The 19,638-nt window shown below is 50.0% G+C and overlaps 7 protein-coding genes across 7 annotated transcripts; 3 read left to right on the forward strand and 4 right to left on the reverse strand.

Annotated features, from left to right (window-relative positions):
* Positions 1-541: 541 nt before the first annotated feature.
* On the reverse strand, positions 542-4,434 carry ABOM_004742 (uncharacterized protein; the record flags this gene model as incomplete). The annotated part of the gene is made up of 2 exons (XM_022531871.1): positions 542-2,685; positions 2,754-4,434. The coding sequence occupies 2 exons, from the start codon at positions 4,432-4,434 to the stop codon at positions 542-544; spliced, it is 3,825 nt and encodes a 1,274-aa protein (XP_022390119.1).
* Positions 4,435-6,903: 2,469 nt separating this feature from the next.
* On the forward strand, positions 6,904-8,558 carry ABOM_004743 (uncharacterized protein; the record flags this gene model as incomplete). Its single annotated transcript, XM_022531872.1, has 5 exons — positions 6,904-7,664; positions 7,717-7,765; positions 7,833-8,041; positions 8,094-8,145; positions 8,211-8,558. 5 exons carry the CDS (start codon positions 6,904-6,906, stop codon positions 8,556-8,558), a joined length of 1,419 nt encoding a protein of 472 aa, XP_022390120.1.
* A 516-nt stretch (positions 8,559-9,074) lies between these two features.
* Positions 9,075-9,761, reverse strand: ABOM_004744 (ankyrin repeat domain-containing protein; the record flags this gene model as incomplete). Its single annotated transcript, XM_022531873.1, has 1 exon — positions 9,075-9,761. The coding sequence occupies one exon, from the start codon at positions 9,759-9,761 to the stop codon at positions 9,075-9,077; it is 687 nt and encodes a 228-aa protein (XP_022390121.1).
* Positions 9,762-10,363: 602 nt separating this feature from the next.
* ABOM_004745 (sorting nexin-3) lies at positions 10,364-11,057 on the forward strand (the record flags this gene model as incomplete). The annotated part of the gene is made up of 3 exons (XM_022531874.1): positions 10,364-10,441; positions 10,617-10,938; positions 11,029-11,057. 3 exons carry the CDS (start codon positions 10,364-10,366, stop codon positions 11,055-11,057), a joined length of 429 nt encoding a protein of 142 aa, XP_022390122.1.
* A 730-nt stretch (positions 11,058-11,787) lies between these two features.
* Positions 11,788-13,804, reverse strand: ABOM_004746 (SANT/Myb-like DNA-binding domain-containing protein; the record flags this gene model as incomplete). The annotated part of the gene is made up of 3 exons (XM_022531875.1): positions 11,788-12,649; positions 12,703-12,732; positions 12,786-13,804. The coding sequence occupies 3 exons, from the start codon at positions 13,802-13,804 to the stop codon at positions 11,788-11,790; spliced, it is 1,911 nt and encodes a 636-aa protein (XP_022390123.1).
* Positions 13,805-14,457: 653 nt separating this feature from the next.
* Positions 14,458-15,006, forward strand: ABOM_004747 (uncharacterized protein; the record flags this gene model as incomplete). Its single annotated transcript, XM_022531876.1, has 2 exons — positions 14,458-14,519; positions 14,595-15,006. The coding sequence occupies 2 exons, from the start codon at positions 14,458-14,460 to the stop codon at positions 15,004-15,006; spliced, it is 474 nt and encodes a 157-aa protein (XP_022390124.1).
* A 686-nt stretch (positions 15,007-15,692) lies between these two features.
* Positions 15,693-17,186, reverse strand: ABOM_004748 (uncharacterized protein; the record flags this gene model as incomplete). Its single annotated transcript, XM_022531877.1, has 3 exons — positions 15,693-15,995; positions 16,061-16,546; positions 16,608-17,186. The coding sequence occupies 3 exons, from the start codon at positions 17,184-17,186 to the stop codon at positions 15,693-15,695; spliced, it is 1,368 nt and encodes a 455-aa protein (XP_022390125.1).
* Between the last annotated feature and the right edge of the window lie 2,452 nt (positions 17,187-19,638).

A 19,638-nucleotide genomic window follows, 5' to 3' on the forward strand; every position in this document is an offset into this window, starting at 1 on the left:
TACTGCTTGTTTTTCTAACGGTTTAACGGGAAATTGGTCTGTTACTTTCACGCGGGTTTTCAGCTCTTCTTATGGTGTATTAGACAAATCGAATGTTCTTTCTTGCGCATTTTGAGCTGGTTTAACAGGATATGCTTCATTTACCACCTGTTGCTATTCAGGTTGACAACTGTATGACTATTAACGTTTTACTGCCTTGAATATCTTCTACTATTGAGATTTAATTGACATTTTTTACAACAATCAAACTGATGTTCCAGATTTATCTTATATGTACTTGCGATACATCATGACTATATCTCAGTACGATCTACTTAACCCTACATCCCTTACCATCCACCAAAAAATATCTATACATACTGAACATATACGCTTCATAACCACTTTAGGATGAAATGGAGATGCTTCCCATCGACGACTGAAACCGCATGACTAAGCATGAAATATGGTCACGTGTAGCTTTGCCCCATCGTTGTCATACAAGATGTTCCATCGGTGAATCCAGTCATGCGAAGATAACTTACTACGAGGAACCCAGCAATCATAGATCTACCTCCGGCTTCAGCAGAGCAGCCATATAGCGCCCCATGGACGAGCGCAGCGCATCCAGATAGGCTTGGTTTGCACGATCGCTCGAACAAGTGAGGAAAATGCGATGGCCTGTTTCCTGAGGTATAGAAACCACTGTCACCGGCATGTGGCGGGGGGGTGCATTGAAGTATGACGGCGTGCATCGGAGATCCCCCATGGCAAAAGGCCTCGGGTGCTCTATATTCTGGTGCAGGACGATGGACCCTATAGTGGTATCGGCTGGCCACGAGGTGCTGTGCTGAATAATGTCACGCAGGTATACTCCCTGGAAAGGCAAGCTGTCAATGTGCTGGGTGTGAATTTGTTGCAGCAGACTGTCTCTCGGGTCATCGGACGTTAGGGACACGCGAACCGGCAGGATCCTGTTACAGGGACCCACTACGTTCTGAATGCCCGTGATGGGCATCGATCGGCCGCTGACTATCTGCGTGAAGACAATTTCACGCTCGCCTGTCTGCTCGGCCAGCACGATTGCCCATGCTGCCTTGACAACTGTTGCTGCCGTGATGCCTGCGGGGGGTTTGATTGTCGGTAACAGTAAGGGCGTCAAGAGAATTTGTGGATTGGTATCCGGATTAATCGGCGTTGGGAGCTGGGTCATTTCTGCGTTCTGAAGTACATCTCGCCAGAACGAAAACTCGGCTGTCCGGTCCTGTCTCAGGGCATGGTACATGAAAGCAGGGAACGAGACGGCTGGCGGTGGGCTGCGGCCTTCATATAATTGTTGCAACCCGCGATAGAGGATGAGGATGGTTTCAGGGTCGAACAGCGACCGACTGTAACGCAACACCAAAACGTTGTCATCTTGGGCCGGCCCTTGAACCAACACAAAGCGGACTGAGAGCTTCGAAGGGCTGACGGGGAGAATTGAATCTGCTTGGCACCATTGCAGTGCGCTGGCATTAACATCCTTGTTTGTATCCGCTATGGGTGATTGGACGTGTAATGCCACAGCCGGATGCCGTAGCACTACCTGGTGCATTAGGTCCTCTGATCGGACAAAGACTGTACGTAGGATAGGGTGGTAATGCACTAGGCGCTTGCACGCTTGCTGGAGCCGGTCATGCTTTATAGACCCTTGTAGCCGGAGCAGTAGATACTCACAGGGGAAGTCGGACAAGTACTTCTGGCGTGGCGTTGCCGGGAGAACATCCTCGATGTCTTCAATTAAGACGGTCTGTGGAGACAGTTGCAAGACTAGATGTGCAAGGAATGTCTTGGGGTCGTCAACTTGGAGTCGCGAGAAGGCCTGTCCAGTGGGAACGTCGGTCAGAGATTGCTGAAGCGCTGCGGAAGAGTTGGATAGCTCCTGGAGTGATCGAGTCTGAAGGACACTCAATACGGACAGAATTAGACCAGCATTTCGTGCCAATCCCACTAGTTCCATGGCGGAAAGGGAATCGCCACCTAGCGAGAGGAAACTGTCCTCTGTCCGGATGTCCTCGATGTCGCACATCAGTACGTCTGCGACCAGCGGCACTAGGATCTGCAACTCTTTACTTCTTGTAAGGGAGGAGGGTGCAGCCTGTCTGTTACCCAAACACAGTGGTGCGCCTGGTCGATATCTTTGCAGCTCGCGCCATGGGCGATCAATCACCAACTGCCGCAACTGAGCGCGGTCGGTTTTCGCCGTGATGGTCCGAGGAAGGTATCTGACGGGCACAAACAAGGATGGGATCATGTACATGGGCAGAGATTCCTGCAATCTTGCTGATGCTGTCAGTACTTGCGCTTCGAAGTCAGTACTCTGCTCGCAGAGTAGAGTGGACTCTGCCTCCAAGGGTGTATCATCCTGCTGTATGGGAATGAACGCCACGAGGATGGGTGTCGGACGGCCCTTAGACGGGTTTACAAATTCGACCACGACATGGGGGGCGCTGGTGAATGCCTCTTGGACGCGGTGTTCCACTTCCCCTAGTTCTACTCGCTGTCCTCGGATCTTGATCTGCGTGTCTAGCCGCCCGACAAATTGGATCCATCCAAGGCTCGTGTATCGGACCAAGTCGCCCGTGCGATAAAGACGCCCCGGAACCGGGGTAGAACTGGGGGATGAACGGAAGCGACGGAGCCAAGAGGGGGCTTCAATGAAGACCTCTGCAGAGAGAGAGGATGGTCGGTTAAGATAACCTCTGCAGAGAGAGAGGATGGTCGGTTAAGATAACCTCCTGTTACTGCAGGGCCCTCCACTAGTAGCTCCCCAATAGCACCTATTGGGACTAATTTTTCGATGTCTGTCGGATCTGTGACCCATCCTATTCCTCCCAGCATAGGCCCAATAGTTCTCGCGCGCCACCCGTGCTGAGGAATTGGTCCGACGCTGCAAATAGAGGTCTCAGTTGGTCCATACACATTGACCAGCTGTACGTGCGGTGCCCATGCCTGCACAAGGCTTGGTGGAATAGTTTCACCAGCAAGAGCCACTGTGCGCAAATCTGGGAGGTCACCTGGGCGAAGAAGAGAGAAAGAGGATGGAGTGAACGCGACCCAACTGACCTTCTGCTCCCGCATAAAACCTGTTATGTCGTCGAGTCGTTCGGATTCGGAGGGAATACAGAGACAAGCACCGCAGTGGAGCGTACAGATAATCTCGTACATAGCCAGATCAAAGCTGTAAGAGGCAAAATGTAATGCACGGGTGGTGGAGTCGATGTTTAACATGTCAAGAATGGCTAATGCGGCTGTCCCAATATTTTCGTGATGGATTCGCATGCCCTTTGGACGACCGGTTGTCCCAGAAGTAAACAGCACCAAGGCTGGGTCTTCTGGATGCACTTCAGGAAGAGGAATGTAATTGACGGCATCCGTGGAAGCCATGCTGTCGGACACCACTAGCAAACGTGGGCCCAGCTGCTTCATCTTGTGGCGTTGAGCGGCCGAGGCTACCACGAATTGGGCTCCCATACCCTCGATCATCTCACGAGCGCGAGCGATCGGGATGCTGGGATCGATGGGGACACAGATGCCCCCAACACGAAGGATGGCCAGGATGGTCAGCACAGACCACTTGGACTTCTCCAAGCAGAGGGGAATGAACATTCCCGGGCAACACCCAAAGTGTAGGAGATGCTGAGCTACGTCGAGGGATGCTCGGTTCAACTGGTGGTAAGTCATGCTGCCATCCCAGGCAACGATGGCGGGTTGGGAGCCCCCATGATGAAGTGCCAGCTCGTGCAAGGTGACTTTGCTTGCCCTGGGTAACTTTGCGTTCCAGTCCCTCAGCGTCAACCAGTCCTCAGGGCTAACAAGATCAAGTTCCCGTAACTTGATCTGCAGCGATTCCGGTAGCTGATATAATACATGCTTGAGCTGGTGCATCATGCGCAACACCTCGACTGTTTCCATGACCTTGGTGTCGTAGTACACAATGAACTGTAAATCTGATATGTCCTTCGCCGACAACCCACCATGAATACAGCATGTCACAGCTAGGGAGCATACCCCTGATGGTGGTGGATAGCACGATTCATTTTCATCGTTCCATTTCTCCTCAATATCCAAGTGGAATTGGAAGTCACCAGGGGAGTTTTCAGAAGAGCCGAAGGTGCTAGCTTGTATCGAAGCTAATGCCTGCTCAACTTTGTCACCTTCGCTGATGTGAAAGCGAAAGGAAACGTTGTGGAAACCGCCATTGGATCCCCTCAGAGTGAGTCCAAACTCAACATCTGTCGCATCCGTGAGTTTACCGATGAGAATTGTCCATGCTAGTTGGATATAAGCTGTCAACGACGTTACTTCTCTGGACGACCTTAGGCGGACCACTGGATAGCGTAGGATCTCGATATGTGCAAGATTGTGATCGGTGGGGAACCGTGGAAAGAAGCATGATGGCGTAGATTCAGCCATGAGGTCGTGAGATCTGTCAAAGCAAACGGGGATAACAATGGTCTAATACAAAGGATGCATCTCGCAATCTACAACATCGAATCGGAGTCGAGGCGGCTGGCTTATTTTTCTTTCGTCTACCCGCTTACATTAATCATGAGACCGATTGCTGAGGAAGGTTATGGATATACCCCGTCTGAAAGACACAGTCTCAAACAGCCACAGGATGGGGATACGCTCTGTATCCCAGTAGAGCAGAATCCCTACGCTAAACGGCCCGAGAAGAATGGTTCCGGCGATGACAGCATCCAGGACCAGCCATTCCTCAACTTGGACTCTTTTGCTTCGTACGGAACGCAATCACAGCTGGAGCTGACAATGCAGCCACGAAGTTGGAAAGAAGCCGAGCTTGGAGCGAAAAGGCAACTGTCTTACCCTTGTATGCCAGCATCGCCGGTATCACAAACCAATGGACCATGGGGCATAACTTACGAGATAAGTTTTCAAATATTCAGCTGAGCCTTGAATGAACTTGTTGCCGCGCTGCGGATCGAGTAATTCATGCCCCCACCTAGCCAGGATTGAGATGCCCGCATATCAGAGTTGAAGGACAACATGTGGTACGGTGACCCGGCTTGCAGCAGTCAATGGACGCTGTTGGATGTAGGAGTGATACATGGTCACAATTTCCAGCCCGTGCTACTTGGCTGCAGAATGCGTACGACACACCTTGGAGCATCATATCCTCCAGGTATTTTGGTATTCATTGAGCCTTCTGTTTCTGCGAACTTGGATTAGACACTATTCGCATCAGGAGTAGTGGTAGCGAGCAAACGGCAGGAAGAACGTATATGCAGTATGAAGATTGGGTCCCGATTCTACTCATGTGTTCTTCAAAAACATTCAAAACTTCCCAATTGGCCCAAATTAAAATGAGACATTTATTGTCTCTTGAGGGGTGTGTAGCAATCCTGCCCCCTCAAGGGGATTGTAACACGTAATAGATCTCTTCTCCTGCTTTCATAGTCTCCACCACGGCCAACCCCACGCTCGAAGCAAGGGTACGGAGCTCATCATCTTCCAAGGTGCGAAATGCCGTAGTAGCGGATTCCGTGCTGAGGATATCCCCTTCGCCCGAGACTACTTGCACATTGCTCAACACATGAACCACACCGTTCTTGACTTGAACGTCATTGCCAATCTGGCGATAGGCAATGCCTGGTAACACAAGACTGGGAAGATTCAAGCTATTGGTATCACCTTCAGTCGAGGCAATATCCGATTGAACAGTTGCAGGGATGTCGCGCACCGAGATGTAGGCTCTACCAGTCCCTGGTTGGAGCACGTGGGCAACCTCTGTGAGAAACTGGGCTACCTGGCCCGGTTCGATGAAGTGGCTAATCGAACTAAAGGCGACTATCAGCAAATCAGCCTTCAACACGCCATCTCGGAAAGAAGGGACCTCATGGAGATTCAGGGCGGAGCTTCAATCCAAGTTACATCGGCGGTGGACGATGCCAGTGGAAGCCTGGCTGCGTGATCTAGCATCGGCCTCGATATGTCTAACCCGAAGAATTTGGTGGCGTGAAGGTCTGCGTCGTGCTCCGACAGGTGGGCCACTAGGTCTCGAATAACTCGACCAGTTCCCGTACAAACATCCAGAACCACGAAAGGTCTTTCCCTGGTGGTTTGCAACTGTAATGCCTTTCGATAGCCATCGAGGTAGACTGGTGCATCCTGCAACAAGCCAGGGATCTGAGCCATTGAATGGTAAAAGTCCACTGCGTGGATCGTATCGTAGCCCTTGGTTTGGCTCGTTGCACCCATTTGCGTCGAGATTTGGTCACTGTGGGGAAAGAACAAAGCAAAAGGAAAGAGAAAACAGGTTTGTTGAGGACGAGGAGGCCGCAACACTGTTTAAGACAAGAGTGAACAACGAATTTAGAGACTGATGAGTTGGGACGGGGAGGGGGACATCTTTATCCACGACCGTACACTGTGTGCCCCTTCTGGTTCACCGTACCGTAAATTACAGATATTCATTTATATGATACGCAAATAACGATACATGATATATTATCTCTATGTTAGTGATTCAAATGATGTCCATGAGATTGTTGTCTTTCTGCTATGCATCCCACTTACCTAGAGAAAATAGCTTCTCAAGTATTCCTACATCACCCGCTTGGATTATGTGAAGGATGTTCCACTGCTGATTGAATCCATCCTAGGTCTCAAAACTACTAACTGCGAATATGACGACAATATTCCAATGTGTTGGCCTTCTCTTTACTACACTGGTGGCACTGTTTCTATACAGAGTGGCCCGCGTACGATCAAAGTTTTATAATCGAGTAAGTTATGCAACACACACACACACACACACACATTTGCCCAAGTCAATCTGGACGAATACTGAATCTAACCCCTAAGCCCAAACCCCCGCATAGTGCTGTGTTCGGCCATTGGTTACTTCTCCTTCAAGAGTGGATGGGCTACCCCTGGGATACCTTTAATGCATATATTCTAGATGGAATGCAACGAAAGTTCGACCTACCGCCGATCTTCTTTCTTGACCTTTGGCCGTTATTTCCCCCGATTGTCTGTGTCAGTGACCCAAATGTCGCTCGCAAGATCACTGTGGAAGACAGAACTCCCCGGTGGCCTGGCGTTTTCGAGCCATTGGCACCAGCCGCATCGCAGAGATGGATCCAGACACTATCCCAGAACAACTGGACAAAGAACCACTCCATATTTGGGACATCGTTTACAGCATCTCGTTTTGTTCGAATGATCCCTTCCATGGCGGAGGATTTGCAAGCTCTGGACCAGATGCTCACAAAATGTGCCAAAACAGGACAGATATTCAAGATGGAAACTGTGGCCAAGTTTTCGATTCTGGAAATGACAGGGCGGGTTCTTTTCGGGAGGCAGCTTGACACTTTCTCAGAAAATAGTGAATGGAGCGCCTTGTACGAGGGAGCCGTGGGTTATATTTCTGCGGCAAGGAATCCGTTCAAGCGTCCATTTATAATGCAGGAATGGAGAACCCAATGTGAGGCTTTCCATACATTGATCCGAAACGAGGTTTACGCATGCTTTAGGGAGCAGGATAGCCAGTCCCGCTCGAAGCCCTCGCTTTTACAATCGTCATTTGCGGCGTATCAGAACAATAAGCTACCACAGTTTCCTGTCAATATCGGGGGCAATAAGAAAATGACAGAGGAATACGTGGAGGATTTGGTCTCTAGGTCAGCCGCAGAAAAAAGCCCCTCGGTATGTCACTGACATGGCCAGTTGCAGTTGTGCTGGTATTTTCCTCGCCGCTGTGAGCGGCAGCACCGCTTTATCAGTCAGTATATAACACTTTCGCACACCTTCCGATGGTTGTATAAATGCATATAGTGACTAGATTCAAGTACTGCCTCATGCTTCTACATCAATACCCAGGTATCGCACAGCGCGTGAGAGCAGAGCATAATCATATTTTCAGCCCGGACAGAGATATCACCCTGCAGCTGCTCAAGACCAACCCCGAGCGATTAAATCAGCTTGTGTTCACTTTTGCTGTAATAAAGGAAACACTGCGGCTCTTCACCATGGGGGTGATCTTGAGACAACCAAACAGGTAGATTCTCCGTTCTCTGCGTTGTGATCATTAAGGGAGACTAACTTGATAGCGAACACATTATTTCCCCTGATGGACAGATGTACCCAATCCGGGGCCACGTAGTAGGTTTCTAAACGTAGCCAATATCTCTTGGTCCAACTCGAACCTAACCTAGGATCCTAACCAGGTTGTTCTGCTCCACACTGCTATGCACCGACGACCTGATCTTTTTCCTGAGCCGGACAAATTTGATCCGGACCGCTTTCTGCCTGATGCCAGGCGAAAAATCCCTCATGATGCCTGGAGGCCGTTTGAGAAAGGGAGGGGAAACTGTACTGGGCAGGAGCTGGCGCTCATACAACTCAAATTAGTTCTACTGCTTATGGCGCGGCAGTTTGACTTGGAGCTGGCATACGACCCCCAGTCCACCAGAGGGCCGGACATCTATGGCGGTCTTGCGTATGTGACGATGAGCGGGACAGGGCCAACTCCTGCCGGTGGAATGCCAATGCGTGCCGTTCGGCGATTTGACTGAGCTTGGGGATATGATTTTAGCTATAGGATCTATTGTGGTCTCCACAAGAAGTTACAAATTGACGTCAATTACCTGTACGAATACCAGTCTAAATCGTGCATATATATGTATGTATACCTATCCAGTATTACAGTAGCTTTTAAATTCCCAGCTGACCGAATTATGACCCCGCCGTTGCACGTTATATCAGGTACCTGCTAACCCCTATTAACAGCGGATGACTTGTACAGCTGAACCTGCCCCCTGTGTATAGACATTGCTATCACCAAAAGTTGGAACTCAAATCCGCTGGCTTTTCAATAGTGGGCGGTAGATTGCGCATCTATCGGGTTCTATACCTTGTCAAATGAGATAAACGAAGCAAAAGTCTGATATCAACAACCTGTAAGATAAAAATATCACAGACTCCATATCAGCTCCGCTCTCAAGCAGCACCATGGACACCTCTTTGTGTCCTTTCTGGACTGCCAATGACAGCGCCATCCGACCATTATATGATCTAGAGTCGATATTAGCTCAGTTCTTAAGCAGTGCCTTGACCATTGCTGTATCTCCCCTCTCGGCTGCTAATGACAGCGACGTCTGACCATCATATGATTTAGACTGGATATAAGCTCCGTTTTTAAGTAGCAGCTTGACTACTGACTCATGTCGCACCCAGACAGCAACCAACAGGGGTGTCCTGTCACTGCTACAGGATTTGGAGTTAGGATCAGCGCCTCTTTCAAGGAGTAGCTGAACTGCCGCCACATTTCCGATCCGGGCAGCGTATGACAATAATGTATAAAGATTGCCATTAGCATAGAACCGTGAGTCCAGGTTAATTCCCTTCTGAAGCAGCAGTTTGACCACACCTTCATGTCCGTTCTTGGCAGCGTGCTCCAGTAGTGTCCAGTTGAACCCGTGTTCTCCTATATCGGTGCCCCTCTCAAGCAGCAATTTAACCACTGCCTCATGGCCGTTCTCGGCAGCTAACGTCAGGGATGCCAATCCGCTTTCGGTTTTGAAATTGCTCGCACATTTATTTGTCTCATGAAGCAGCTGTATGACTGCTTCAGATCCTCGTCTTGCCGCATACGACAGTAATGTTCTTTCTTCAACATATCCTTCGAGTACTGCCACTTGCTTCAGCCATGCCTGCGCAAAACCGGCAGGGTAATTTATTTCCACGACTTCCAGAATATGCCTTGCGTCATGCAGCATGAACGTTCGCTTATCAATTGCTGCATATATGTACTATCCGTTGTCGAGGACACTCGCAATTTGGTCTCGTTCGTATTGCTTGACGGTTTGAGTTTTTATCAAACAAAGTTCAATCGTATTCGGACTGGCTACTAAGCATGGAGACCGAATCAGTATCCACAAAAAGTATATTGGCTCAACAAGGTTAAGTCGAGAAGCATCCATCAACCAGGGAGAAACTATAAATCAGTCACATGACCCGGCATGACAGCGGAACGGAACAACGATGCGCCCCCAGCCCGGACAGAACCATACGCCAGCAATACGACGCTAAGAGAGCATGAAATCAGTTATCAGTGCCCCCGTCGTCGTCATACCAACATTCCCTCTTTTGACAGAAATCCACCAGCCATCCTCTGCGCCTTTCGTTCACCGGCCTCCGAGCGAGCCATCGCTACCTATATTAAAACCACCACGAAACCTTCCACACCCAGACCTTCCCCCGGTCAAGGAAAGAAACCCGAACATCCACCCTTCGTCGTCCGGCGGCTAAAGCTTCCCCGCGGTCTCCCTCCCCACCTTTTTCAACATCTCGTTTCGCAACAGGTCGTATCCCCGTCACAATGCAAGCCGTCCCGGAATCGCGACAGCAGACCTTCGATGAAATCTACGGTCCTCCGGAGAATTTCCTCGAAATTGAGGTATGTGATTTTTCTCCTCTTTATCACTATCGCTAGCAAAATCCGGAAGAAAACACAGTCGTATCAATGAAATTCAATTCGGCCATGTCGCGCGACACACTACCCCCTCCGCCCCAAGATGTCATACATAGGTCCCATCTCTATATCCTCAAACCAATTAACCATATTTCCCTAGGTCCGAAACCCCCAAACCCATGGCACATCCCGGAACATGTACACTTCGTACGAAATCGTCTGTCGCACCAATATCCCCGCATTCAAGCTTAAGCACTCCGTCGTGCGCCGCCGCTACTCCGATTTCGAATACTTCCGCGATATCCTGGAGCGCGAGAGCACGAGGGTGACTATCCCGCCGCTGCCCGGGAAGGTGTTTACGAATCGATTCAGTGACGAGGTCATCGAGCACCGCAGGGTAGGACTGCAACGGTTCTTGCAGATTGTTGCCGGCCATCCGCTTTTGCAAACGGGGAGTAAGGTTTTGGCGAGCTTCATACAGGGTTTGTCTTTTCTGTTCTTTTTTTTTCTTCTTTTCGTTTTGTTTCTACGGGTGTTGATTGTAATGTGGCTTGCTAACTGGTGTGGTGTAGATCCGAACTGGGACCGCAATGCTTGGTAGAGTTAGGTTGTGCAGTGGATCGTCATTGAGATGAGGGTCTTGCTTCGGCTGTTTCGATTTTCATCCTTCTTTTTACCCTTTCTTCTTCAATTACATGTGGGTGTGTTGATCCATGGCCAGTGGCCTGCAGCTATACCCATATTGTGATTTTGCCTTCCTTCCTTCCTTCCCCTTCTTGTCTTTGGTGCATCTCTTACGGTTACCTTGTCTGTCTGTCTTGGCGGAATTCCCACGCAAAATAGCGTTCATGTTGATGCTTGATTCTTCTTGTTTTGTAAAGGCGAACATGGCATTTAATATCTATTTCAGTTCCTACTACTGATTCTGTAGGTTATGACCGTTTAGACAAAGATCATTACCGGTGGCTTGGTGGGTTATTTTTTCGGTTGGGTACATGGTATCAAATGTATGTGAGCAGTCAAAAGCATATACCTGAAATATGAAACGGGACCAGGAGTTGAGGATCAAAAGGGCTGGGTTCATTTTTTGTTTATCTCACTCGTGCTTGTACCATTACCACAGGTAGTAAACATTACTGAGCCACATACGGCATAGCATATAAGAAACCTGTCGCCGGAAGTGGGTTTGTAGACAACAGGAATCATGGCGAAGTAAATATCTGGAACAATTTACATGAAAGACATTAAGAAAACCCTGGGACGCGCCGCCCCATAGCTGAGATCAAGTTAGCAAAATGGAGTGTTTGAGAGAGCTTCAAGTTTCTTTGCAGTCATGCCAATTCATCCCAAACCATTGGGGCAAGAGTATTATCGGCCCAAGATGGGTCCACGCCTGATGGATTGGCAGTATTTTCATCCAACGGAAAGGAAAACACGGCTGTCGAAGGGGCACCTGCCACGCTTTCGAGAGGAAGTCCCGGTGGTGGAGCTGGAGGAGAGAGTGCAGGATCAATGGGTCCTAATGCGGACTGCTCAGAGCTATCTGACTTGCCATTTTGATTGTTTGGGGGTTGTTTGGTAGGTTGCAAGTTCCGCTTGCTACTGGATGCCCGGTCTTTTCCATCTTTGAGACCGGACTCCTCAGATTGATTGAACGAATTACCGCTGACAGACCCGCCGTCACGGTACGCGTGCGGAAATTTGGTCCTAAAACGATCTCGCAAATCGGTTGCTCTACGATGACCGAGGTTCAGCCGCTTGTCCTGTTGAATTAGTGTCCACTGAAAACCGTGCACTGCATAGCCTTTCAGAAGAGCTTCATCTTCAGCGACAGTGAATGGACGCCGGGACCGACGCCGGGACTTGATAGTGAAATGTGGCTCCGGGATTCCGAGAGATGCTAAGGTAGACTTGGATTTGTTAGAAAGAGTAGGCCCGGTTTTCGCCGAGGCTGGTTTAGCCTGAGAAGTCGAGCTTTTAAGCTCGGACTCCTCGGTCAGGGTACCGCAAGACGACAAGGACTCCTGAGAACTGCCGGCTGACATCCCTCCAGGCGGCGTCTCTGAGGCAGGCCATGGGTGCGGAAGGCGAATCTTCCCCGGGACGCCATCAGTACCCTCTGTTTCGGCCCGTGAGAGTGCATCGGCTAGTGTATCACGAAGTTTCTTCGTAGCCTCATTGGGGTCGGCGGCACTTCGAAGGATTAGAAGGCAGAGCCAGGGAATACAATAACAACAATAACCTACCGATAAGCCCAAGGACAACAGACGCGAAATCTAGTCTCCTGTCAGTCCATACTTTCGCGACAGGGTCATCACCGGAGCCGTACCTATCCTTCAGGTTTGAAGCACTCCGTTTGTTGAACTTCAGCTCTGGTTGCGCCAAGATCGCGGTCCAGTTACCAATCCCACATTTAACCACGCCGCGCAACAGGGCAGTTGTTTCCTCCTCGGTCCATTTACGAAGATTCTTGCGGGATCGCCCTCTTGTCTTCGGGGACAGCGGCTCCTTTTCTTCCGCACAGGGCCGGGCTTCTTTGTCAATCTGCAAGTCGCCTTTCTCGCGTCCCATCTGATTAACGCTCGCATCATCAAAAAGGCCACTTTCTATATTAGTCTGCTCGCCATCCACAGTGTTCTCCCCAACAGGGGAATCCAAAATCTCATGGATCCTGCCCTCTCTCCTCTCCACACTCTGGCTCTCAACAATTGTATTAGCAGTTAGCAGTGCGGGCTCCACAAAGGAAGTTCCTCGCGAGGGCTTGGTCAGCAGCTGCGTGATGGAACCGGGTTCGATCGGAGGGAGAAGAGCGGCATTGGGCGGAGGTTCGTTCAGGCCATTCAGAATGGCAAAAGGTCCGAATGGTGGCGGTCGTGGTTCCTTGTGCGCCTGCGGAATGGGCAGCTGCAAATGTTCCCCAAAGGTATCCGCTTGGACCTCCAACCGTCGACGCTTGCGGGCGTGCGAGTCGTCGTCAAATGAGGAATAAGGGAATCGTTCCAGGGCGCGGAGATTGACAAATTCCGGGAGAATGGGCTTGGGGGGAGGTTGTAAGCTTGAGACCGCATCTACGGGATGGTCATTTTTCTTTGCGCGCGCCGCATTGACGCTCTCTGAGAGTCCACTGGAGTCGTTGCGGCCAGGCAGCACTCCAGTTGAATTGTTGGTTTTAGGGATGGAGTTTGGCTCTCGAACTCCACTCGCATTCGGTTCAAGCGGCGAGGGGATGCTTAGGATGCGGGAGGAGACTGGTTGGCGGAGAGGTGCAATGCGGAGGCTTTGCAGTTGGGGTAATTCGCGGGTGAGGGATTCATCGAAAGACCGGGCAAAGGTGCCGTTAGAGTCCATTGTTCGCACTCACACCATCGGGAGTTGGTCGTTGAGATCATTCAGTCTTAGTCGGCCCTATAGAGATGCTAGAGTTTATCACACGGGCCATTTTGCCTCAGTCGCTGGATACATGGAGTTGGGGTTGATAATAAATAGGAGAATGGGGGAAAAAAGATTATAGTGATGACGATAGCGTGTATAAATTGCGATGGAACTTATCGCCCCGTATTCCGAACCAGAACCAAATCTGGGATGGCACGTGCACGGCTGACTGAGCATTGGCCCCCACGCCTGATGGAGCCAGGATTGCCTAAACAGGCAGTTTAATTTGCCAGCCTTCGGCAGTGGTTGCGGAATGGAACAACTCATGTCAATCCCTGTGAATACTTCCACCTCTCCTCCTGGAAACTGTGCAGCTGCAGTTTAGTCTGAGAGCTAGTCTGCTTAAGCTTTCCCATACCATTGGGCCCATGTCCATATTGGCCCCCAGCTGTGACAACCCACATCTTTTTCATTGTTTTTCCCCCGTATAAAGACCTTCACCATATCACCTTTCTTCATAAACAAGCAACCATTCCCTTCTCAATACGCCGAGAACACCGATATAAATAACAAATTATATATTCACTTCTATATACATTAGAAATACAAACCACATCAATACCATCACCATGGGTGTCGACGTTCCCTCCTGGCCGCACTTTCTTTTCAGGGTCTTTGAACCTTTATCCTGGTATGAACAGCAAAAGAGAAGCATTCAACAGCTATCGATTTGAAAATAAAGAGCTTCAAATAACCACATCCGCAGCTTTGGCGGCTACATCTTCCCCCTCCTAGACCTAAACAAGTTCATCGTGGACTCAACACCGAACGTCCCACCGCCAGAGACCATCCATCCAAGCAGTGTCGTCCTCGCCGGCCAACTAGGAAACATCTACGCGGTCCTCGGCCTCCTAAGCTTCCTCATCCACCACAACACCAATGACCCCAAAGTCTTCCGCAACTACATCCTCGCCTACGTCTTCAGCGACATCAACCATCTCTACGCAACCTACCGCGGCGTGGGCTGGGACACCTTCGTCGACCCCTGGGCGTGGCAGAACCTCCTCACCTGGGGCAACATTGGCATGACAGTATTCATGCTCGTGAACCGCATCCTGTTCCTCCTCGGTGTCTTCGGAAATGCCAAGGCGTCTGAGACCCGTCAGAAGAGGAGCTGAGCCAGCGCACAGCTGACGAGGACGACGCAATCCGGCCGTGTGGGTAAGGAATCGTTGGGGTGCGGAGATTAACGCTGCGCTTCTGCTCGGCTTGGTTATTCTCTCGTGTGTTGGGTGGGAGTTGGGCCTTTCTTGGGTGGTCTATATGTTGGCTAAGGAGGGGCTGACTTGGTTATTGCTGATGTTTGGGGTGGATCATGTGATTGTGGACTATGTGGTCGTCAATACGGCGAGGTGCGTGTCTGTTGTTGCCCTGTATGTGTTGAGTAGGCGTGGTGGGTGGGCTCAGTTGATTTTCAGGTGTCATCGATGGGAGACTTTGTCCTTTGCGAATCTCGGCACTGGCTGCTGGAATAATGTTTACGAGAAAGTTTATCTGGGCTTGTTACATATTCTCAGACATGGACACATTTCTCCAATTAACGAATATTTAACGTGTGCATGAAATACACAGTCAGAGCAAATGAAATGCTTCGCAAACTAACAGATAACTCGCTGAGCAAGGAAATAATTGCAGAACGAACCCCTACTCGAACCGTAAAATTGAAATCCAGCGCCAATTTATTACAAATCTCGTAAATTCCAACATGCTTAATGCAAAATCGTGACATGGACGATTCATATCCTCGAGCTTCTCGAATTTATGGAAGAAATAAATGCTGTGTGTCCGGCACAGGTAGGCTCAACTAGCGCATAGCGTTGCGCATTCTCTGGAACATCTGTAGCAAGGCCGGCTGCCCTTGCTGTTGGTACTCTTTGATATGCGGGATAAGACAGGGGATGCCGGGCGAGGACTGGAACTGTTGTCGATAGGCAGCGTAGTTCTGATAAGGAACAGTCAGGAAGAGCAATTCGGGAGGAATGATGGGGTTCAGAGCCATTGCGTCAGCGGCACCGTTGCTGCTGAAGACGGACTCGGTGATGTTATATTTCCGCAGGCCGTTGATGATGGCGGAAAACGAGTGGTAGTTCCGAAGGGCAATGAGGGCCTGGAACAGCCCAGTTAGTGATGGATGACGCGGGTGGGCCCAGTAAGGAAGTTTCTGCTTCGTACCTGTACACAGTCTTGAATATACGGCATCATGTCTGGCAGCGCGGTGCAGCATTCCCAAACCTCGATGCTGAGCGACTCCCACTTGCTCAGCAGTCGCGTCACCACGGGATCCTCCGCCATGACTTGCTGCGGCGTCAGTGCGGAGAAGCTGCGCTCGTCGGCGTTCGTTAATGTGCGAGCGAAATCTGCAGCGGATGTCGATCCTGTCAAGTCTTCGTAGAAGGAGAAGTCGATATCAAAGGGTTGGTTCCAGTTCATCGTCCGGGCGTGCACATATTGCCGTTCAAAGCGGACTCTCAGGACAGACAGTACTTTCAAAATTGATGTCAGACTGGGCGGGAGATCCTTGAACAAACCTTGAATCGGATCCGCTATGAATTCGAAGCCAGGGGTGGCACTCGGTATCTCATAGTTCCCTCCCGATTGCAGGGTGAGCAAGCAATGAAGCAAGGCGCGGTGGGCGAATGGGCTTCGATTTCGAAGATGCTTCACAGTCACGTTAGCTATCCTCTGCGAGGGTCAAGCACAAGGGAACCGGGCCATTTACTTGTTCAACTTTGGCGTACCTCACTATCTCCTCGGGGAAGGTATTGAAATAATTCAACAGATGGACGTAGAGTGCGGTATGTTGTCGTAAAAACCATTCGACAGCGATCGCAGGGTAGCCCAAGGAGTAGCGGACCAGCTCTTCGAAGGGAATACGAGTGAAATGCAGGTGGCTTTCCGCATCAATCGCATCTGCAATCGCAGCGGGTTCCAAGTCCCGTTTCACTTGAGGCGGGAACCAACTCCAGGCAACGAGTGATGGGGTATTGGTTTTGCACCGGCGAATGATCTCCTCCACCTTCTGGATAAATGACAGATTGGCGATATAAGTCCTCTCTTTGGGTTGGACTAGTGTGAGCAGGAAACTGTCCACGGCCGATGCATTTCGACTCTGCAGGGAGGAACGAGGCAGGTTCTCATCCCGATACAGACCATATTGAATCACTCGTTTGATATCCTCAACGTCAAAAGCCCACAGCACGGTGGTTGCTTCATCCTCCCACCATCGGTATGTCACGAAGAACGGAGGGATCTCCGCACTTGACTGAAACAGAGATGGGTAGCTCGACTGCACCGACATTGACGTCGCACTCATCGACTCATCCATTGCACGAATGCGTGGAACCCCAGCCATGCAACCAGTCTCCGGCAACGAGAAGAAGGCCTCAGGCGGTGCTGTCAGCCTACCACTGTATCCTGATTCGGGATCGATATCTCAGCAAAACGACAAACGACAGTTTCCACAGTGGACCAACTATTGGGCAGCTAGTGTCCATACCTTCTGATCCGTGCTTTAATTACTTTAGTTGGGCCGTCACGGCGTACAAACAGCTAAGCGACTTCCGAAACGAGGCGCCTGTTTCCGCCACCCAACTGAGACCTAGAGGATTGAGCGGGCACTGAAGGTGTAAGTACAAGTATATGCTGAGCCGGCTGGGGCACAACCTGGCGGGATCTGGAAGCGAAAGGCAACACAACTATAATATAAATATGATGATAGTAGAAAGGGAACAACGTCCAGAAGCGGGTCAAGCCTCAAGAGGTGAATGAATCCTCTTAGGTAGATAACGAGGGGATATCTGGAACAGACAGACAGTAGTGGGAAATGAGGGTCCGGGCACTTGGCCTTTTATTGCACCAGTACGGAGCATTCACCTGCATTTGCTTCCTTGTCCATTTTTTATTTTATTTTTATTACTTTTCCTTTGCCTGGACTAAAATGTCTTATCTTCCCAAACAGCCCCCAGCACAGCGGATTCTGCAGTCTTGCCACGTTCAACTCACGAGGGAACTAGAAGGACCTAATGCCCGCAGTGGCTTTCACATCTGAACATGACGGGAAGTGGCGCATCATAAAATCAAAAGAAACGAAGAAGGGGGCTGATCTGTTCCAAACCGCTGGGTCTCCCGGAATCCAGGTTAGGCTCAGAAACGGGGATTGGCCATAGAGGGCTAACAAAAATTAAAGAAGCCTGAAAGTAAGGAAAGTCTGGAGCTGCGGAGTGGGCCGGGTCGATCAATCAATCGTCATAGTCAAGAGACAATATATGTAAAGCGTTCAACGATTACAACATAGCCCCTGAGATGCCGTTAAACAAGATGGGCCTAAAGGACTCTAGCAAGATTCCAGCCACATAAAGGTTAAAAAAAAAAAAACGATACAAAAATCACAGGAAAAACAGGGGGGGGAATCCAAAAAAAAAAAGAAAAGAAAAGAAAGAAAAAGTAATGAATACAAAAGAGGACTCCACAGGGGCAATGGAGAGTCACCATTCATCCATCACACTGGAAGCGTAAATTAGACTGGTTCAGAAGGGTAATAGTAACGAGAGGGCAATAATAGAAGCCAACGGCGGCCATCCGTTCAGCAATTGGATAGCGTTGAAGAGAAGCGGTCAGCAACATTGCATTGGGTCGAATAAGATGCATTAGCCATTCTTTTCTGGAAGATTCACCCACACTGAATGTGGTTCAATCGTTCAGTCGACATGTAATGTTAAGCCAAAGCAACTAGTGACTGAGACTGTAGCGGTGAAGTCAACTTTCTGGACGGAAAGCTCGGGATTTGGCAGAAGATGGCTTTTTATTGAGGTAACCCGAGAAACGGACGGCCCATGCTAGTCAGACTTCTAATGATAACGGCAATGAGAGATGGGCGTAGCATCATCCTGCCTTGAATTGGCCTGGATCGACCAGTAATTCGGATCGCCACTTTTCTTTCTCTCTCTCTCCCTTCTCAGCTCCATTGGCCCCTGTATGCGGATACACGCTAGAAACTGTCTATGGAGCATGGTGGAACTAGGGAACCGCTAGCGGGCACTCCTGATCCAGTAACTAAATTAGTTGCTCGTCTCTTTTCTTTTTCATTCATTGCCCATGTTTCTCTGCCTCGTGAAAGCGTATCGCCGATTCTCTGGCAGGTTGGGGCTTGTAAATGTCGATCCGATTCAGGTCTCCAACACCGCGCGACCTATGAGACCAGCGGCTTCTCTGTTGTACTCGCGCCCGGAGCCGTTGACCTTCCTAAGGGGGGAAATGAAGAAGAGGAAATTTTGAAAGTGTAATTAGCAGACCGTTATGGCATGGTACACGAAAGGATTCATGATTGGGCATTGCAGCTGTGCTGGCACGTACGTCCTCCGTAGTACTACTACTATGTTGTACTACTATACGGAGGACCTGGTGGAGACATTGGAAAAAGGAACTCGCGGCTGTAGCCGGCCGTCGAAAAATAACGGCGTCCAGTACGCTGTGATCAACTGAACTCAACCCCCCTGGCCAATAGTAGAATCCTCCATTGGTTATCCCCGGTCCGCATCTGCCGATGGGCTTCCACAGTACAGACGGAGTACACGGAGCTAGAGGAAGTCGACATGATAGATGTTGTTCCTGTGGCGTGGTGGAAGAAGCGAGTCGGAGTTCCCGCTCAGAGTATATGGGCAGCTGCCGTCATTGGAATGGCACTCCTCTCTATTTTTATTTTTTAAAGTTCTTTTTGTGTGTGTCCCTGTTAAGACCCCCCCCCCCCCCCT

Source organism: Aspergillus bombycis, assembly GCF_001792695.1.
Source record: "Aspergillus bombycis strain NRRL26010 chromosome Unknown contig00032, whole genome shotgun sequence".
Lineage (NCBI taxonomy): Eukaryota > Fungi > Ascomycota > Eurotiomycetes > Eurotiales > Aspergillaceae > Aspergillus > Aspergillus bombycis.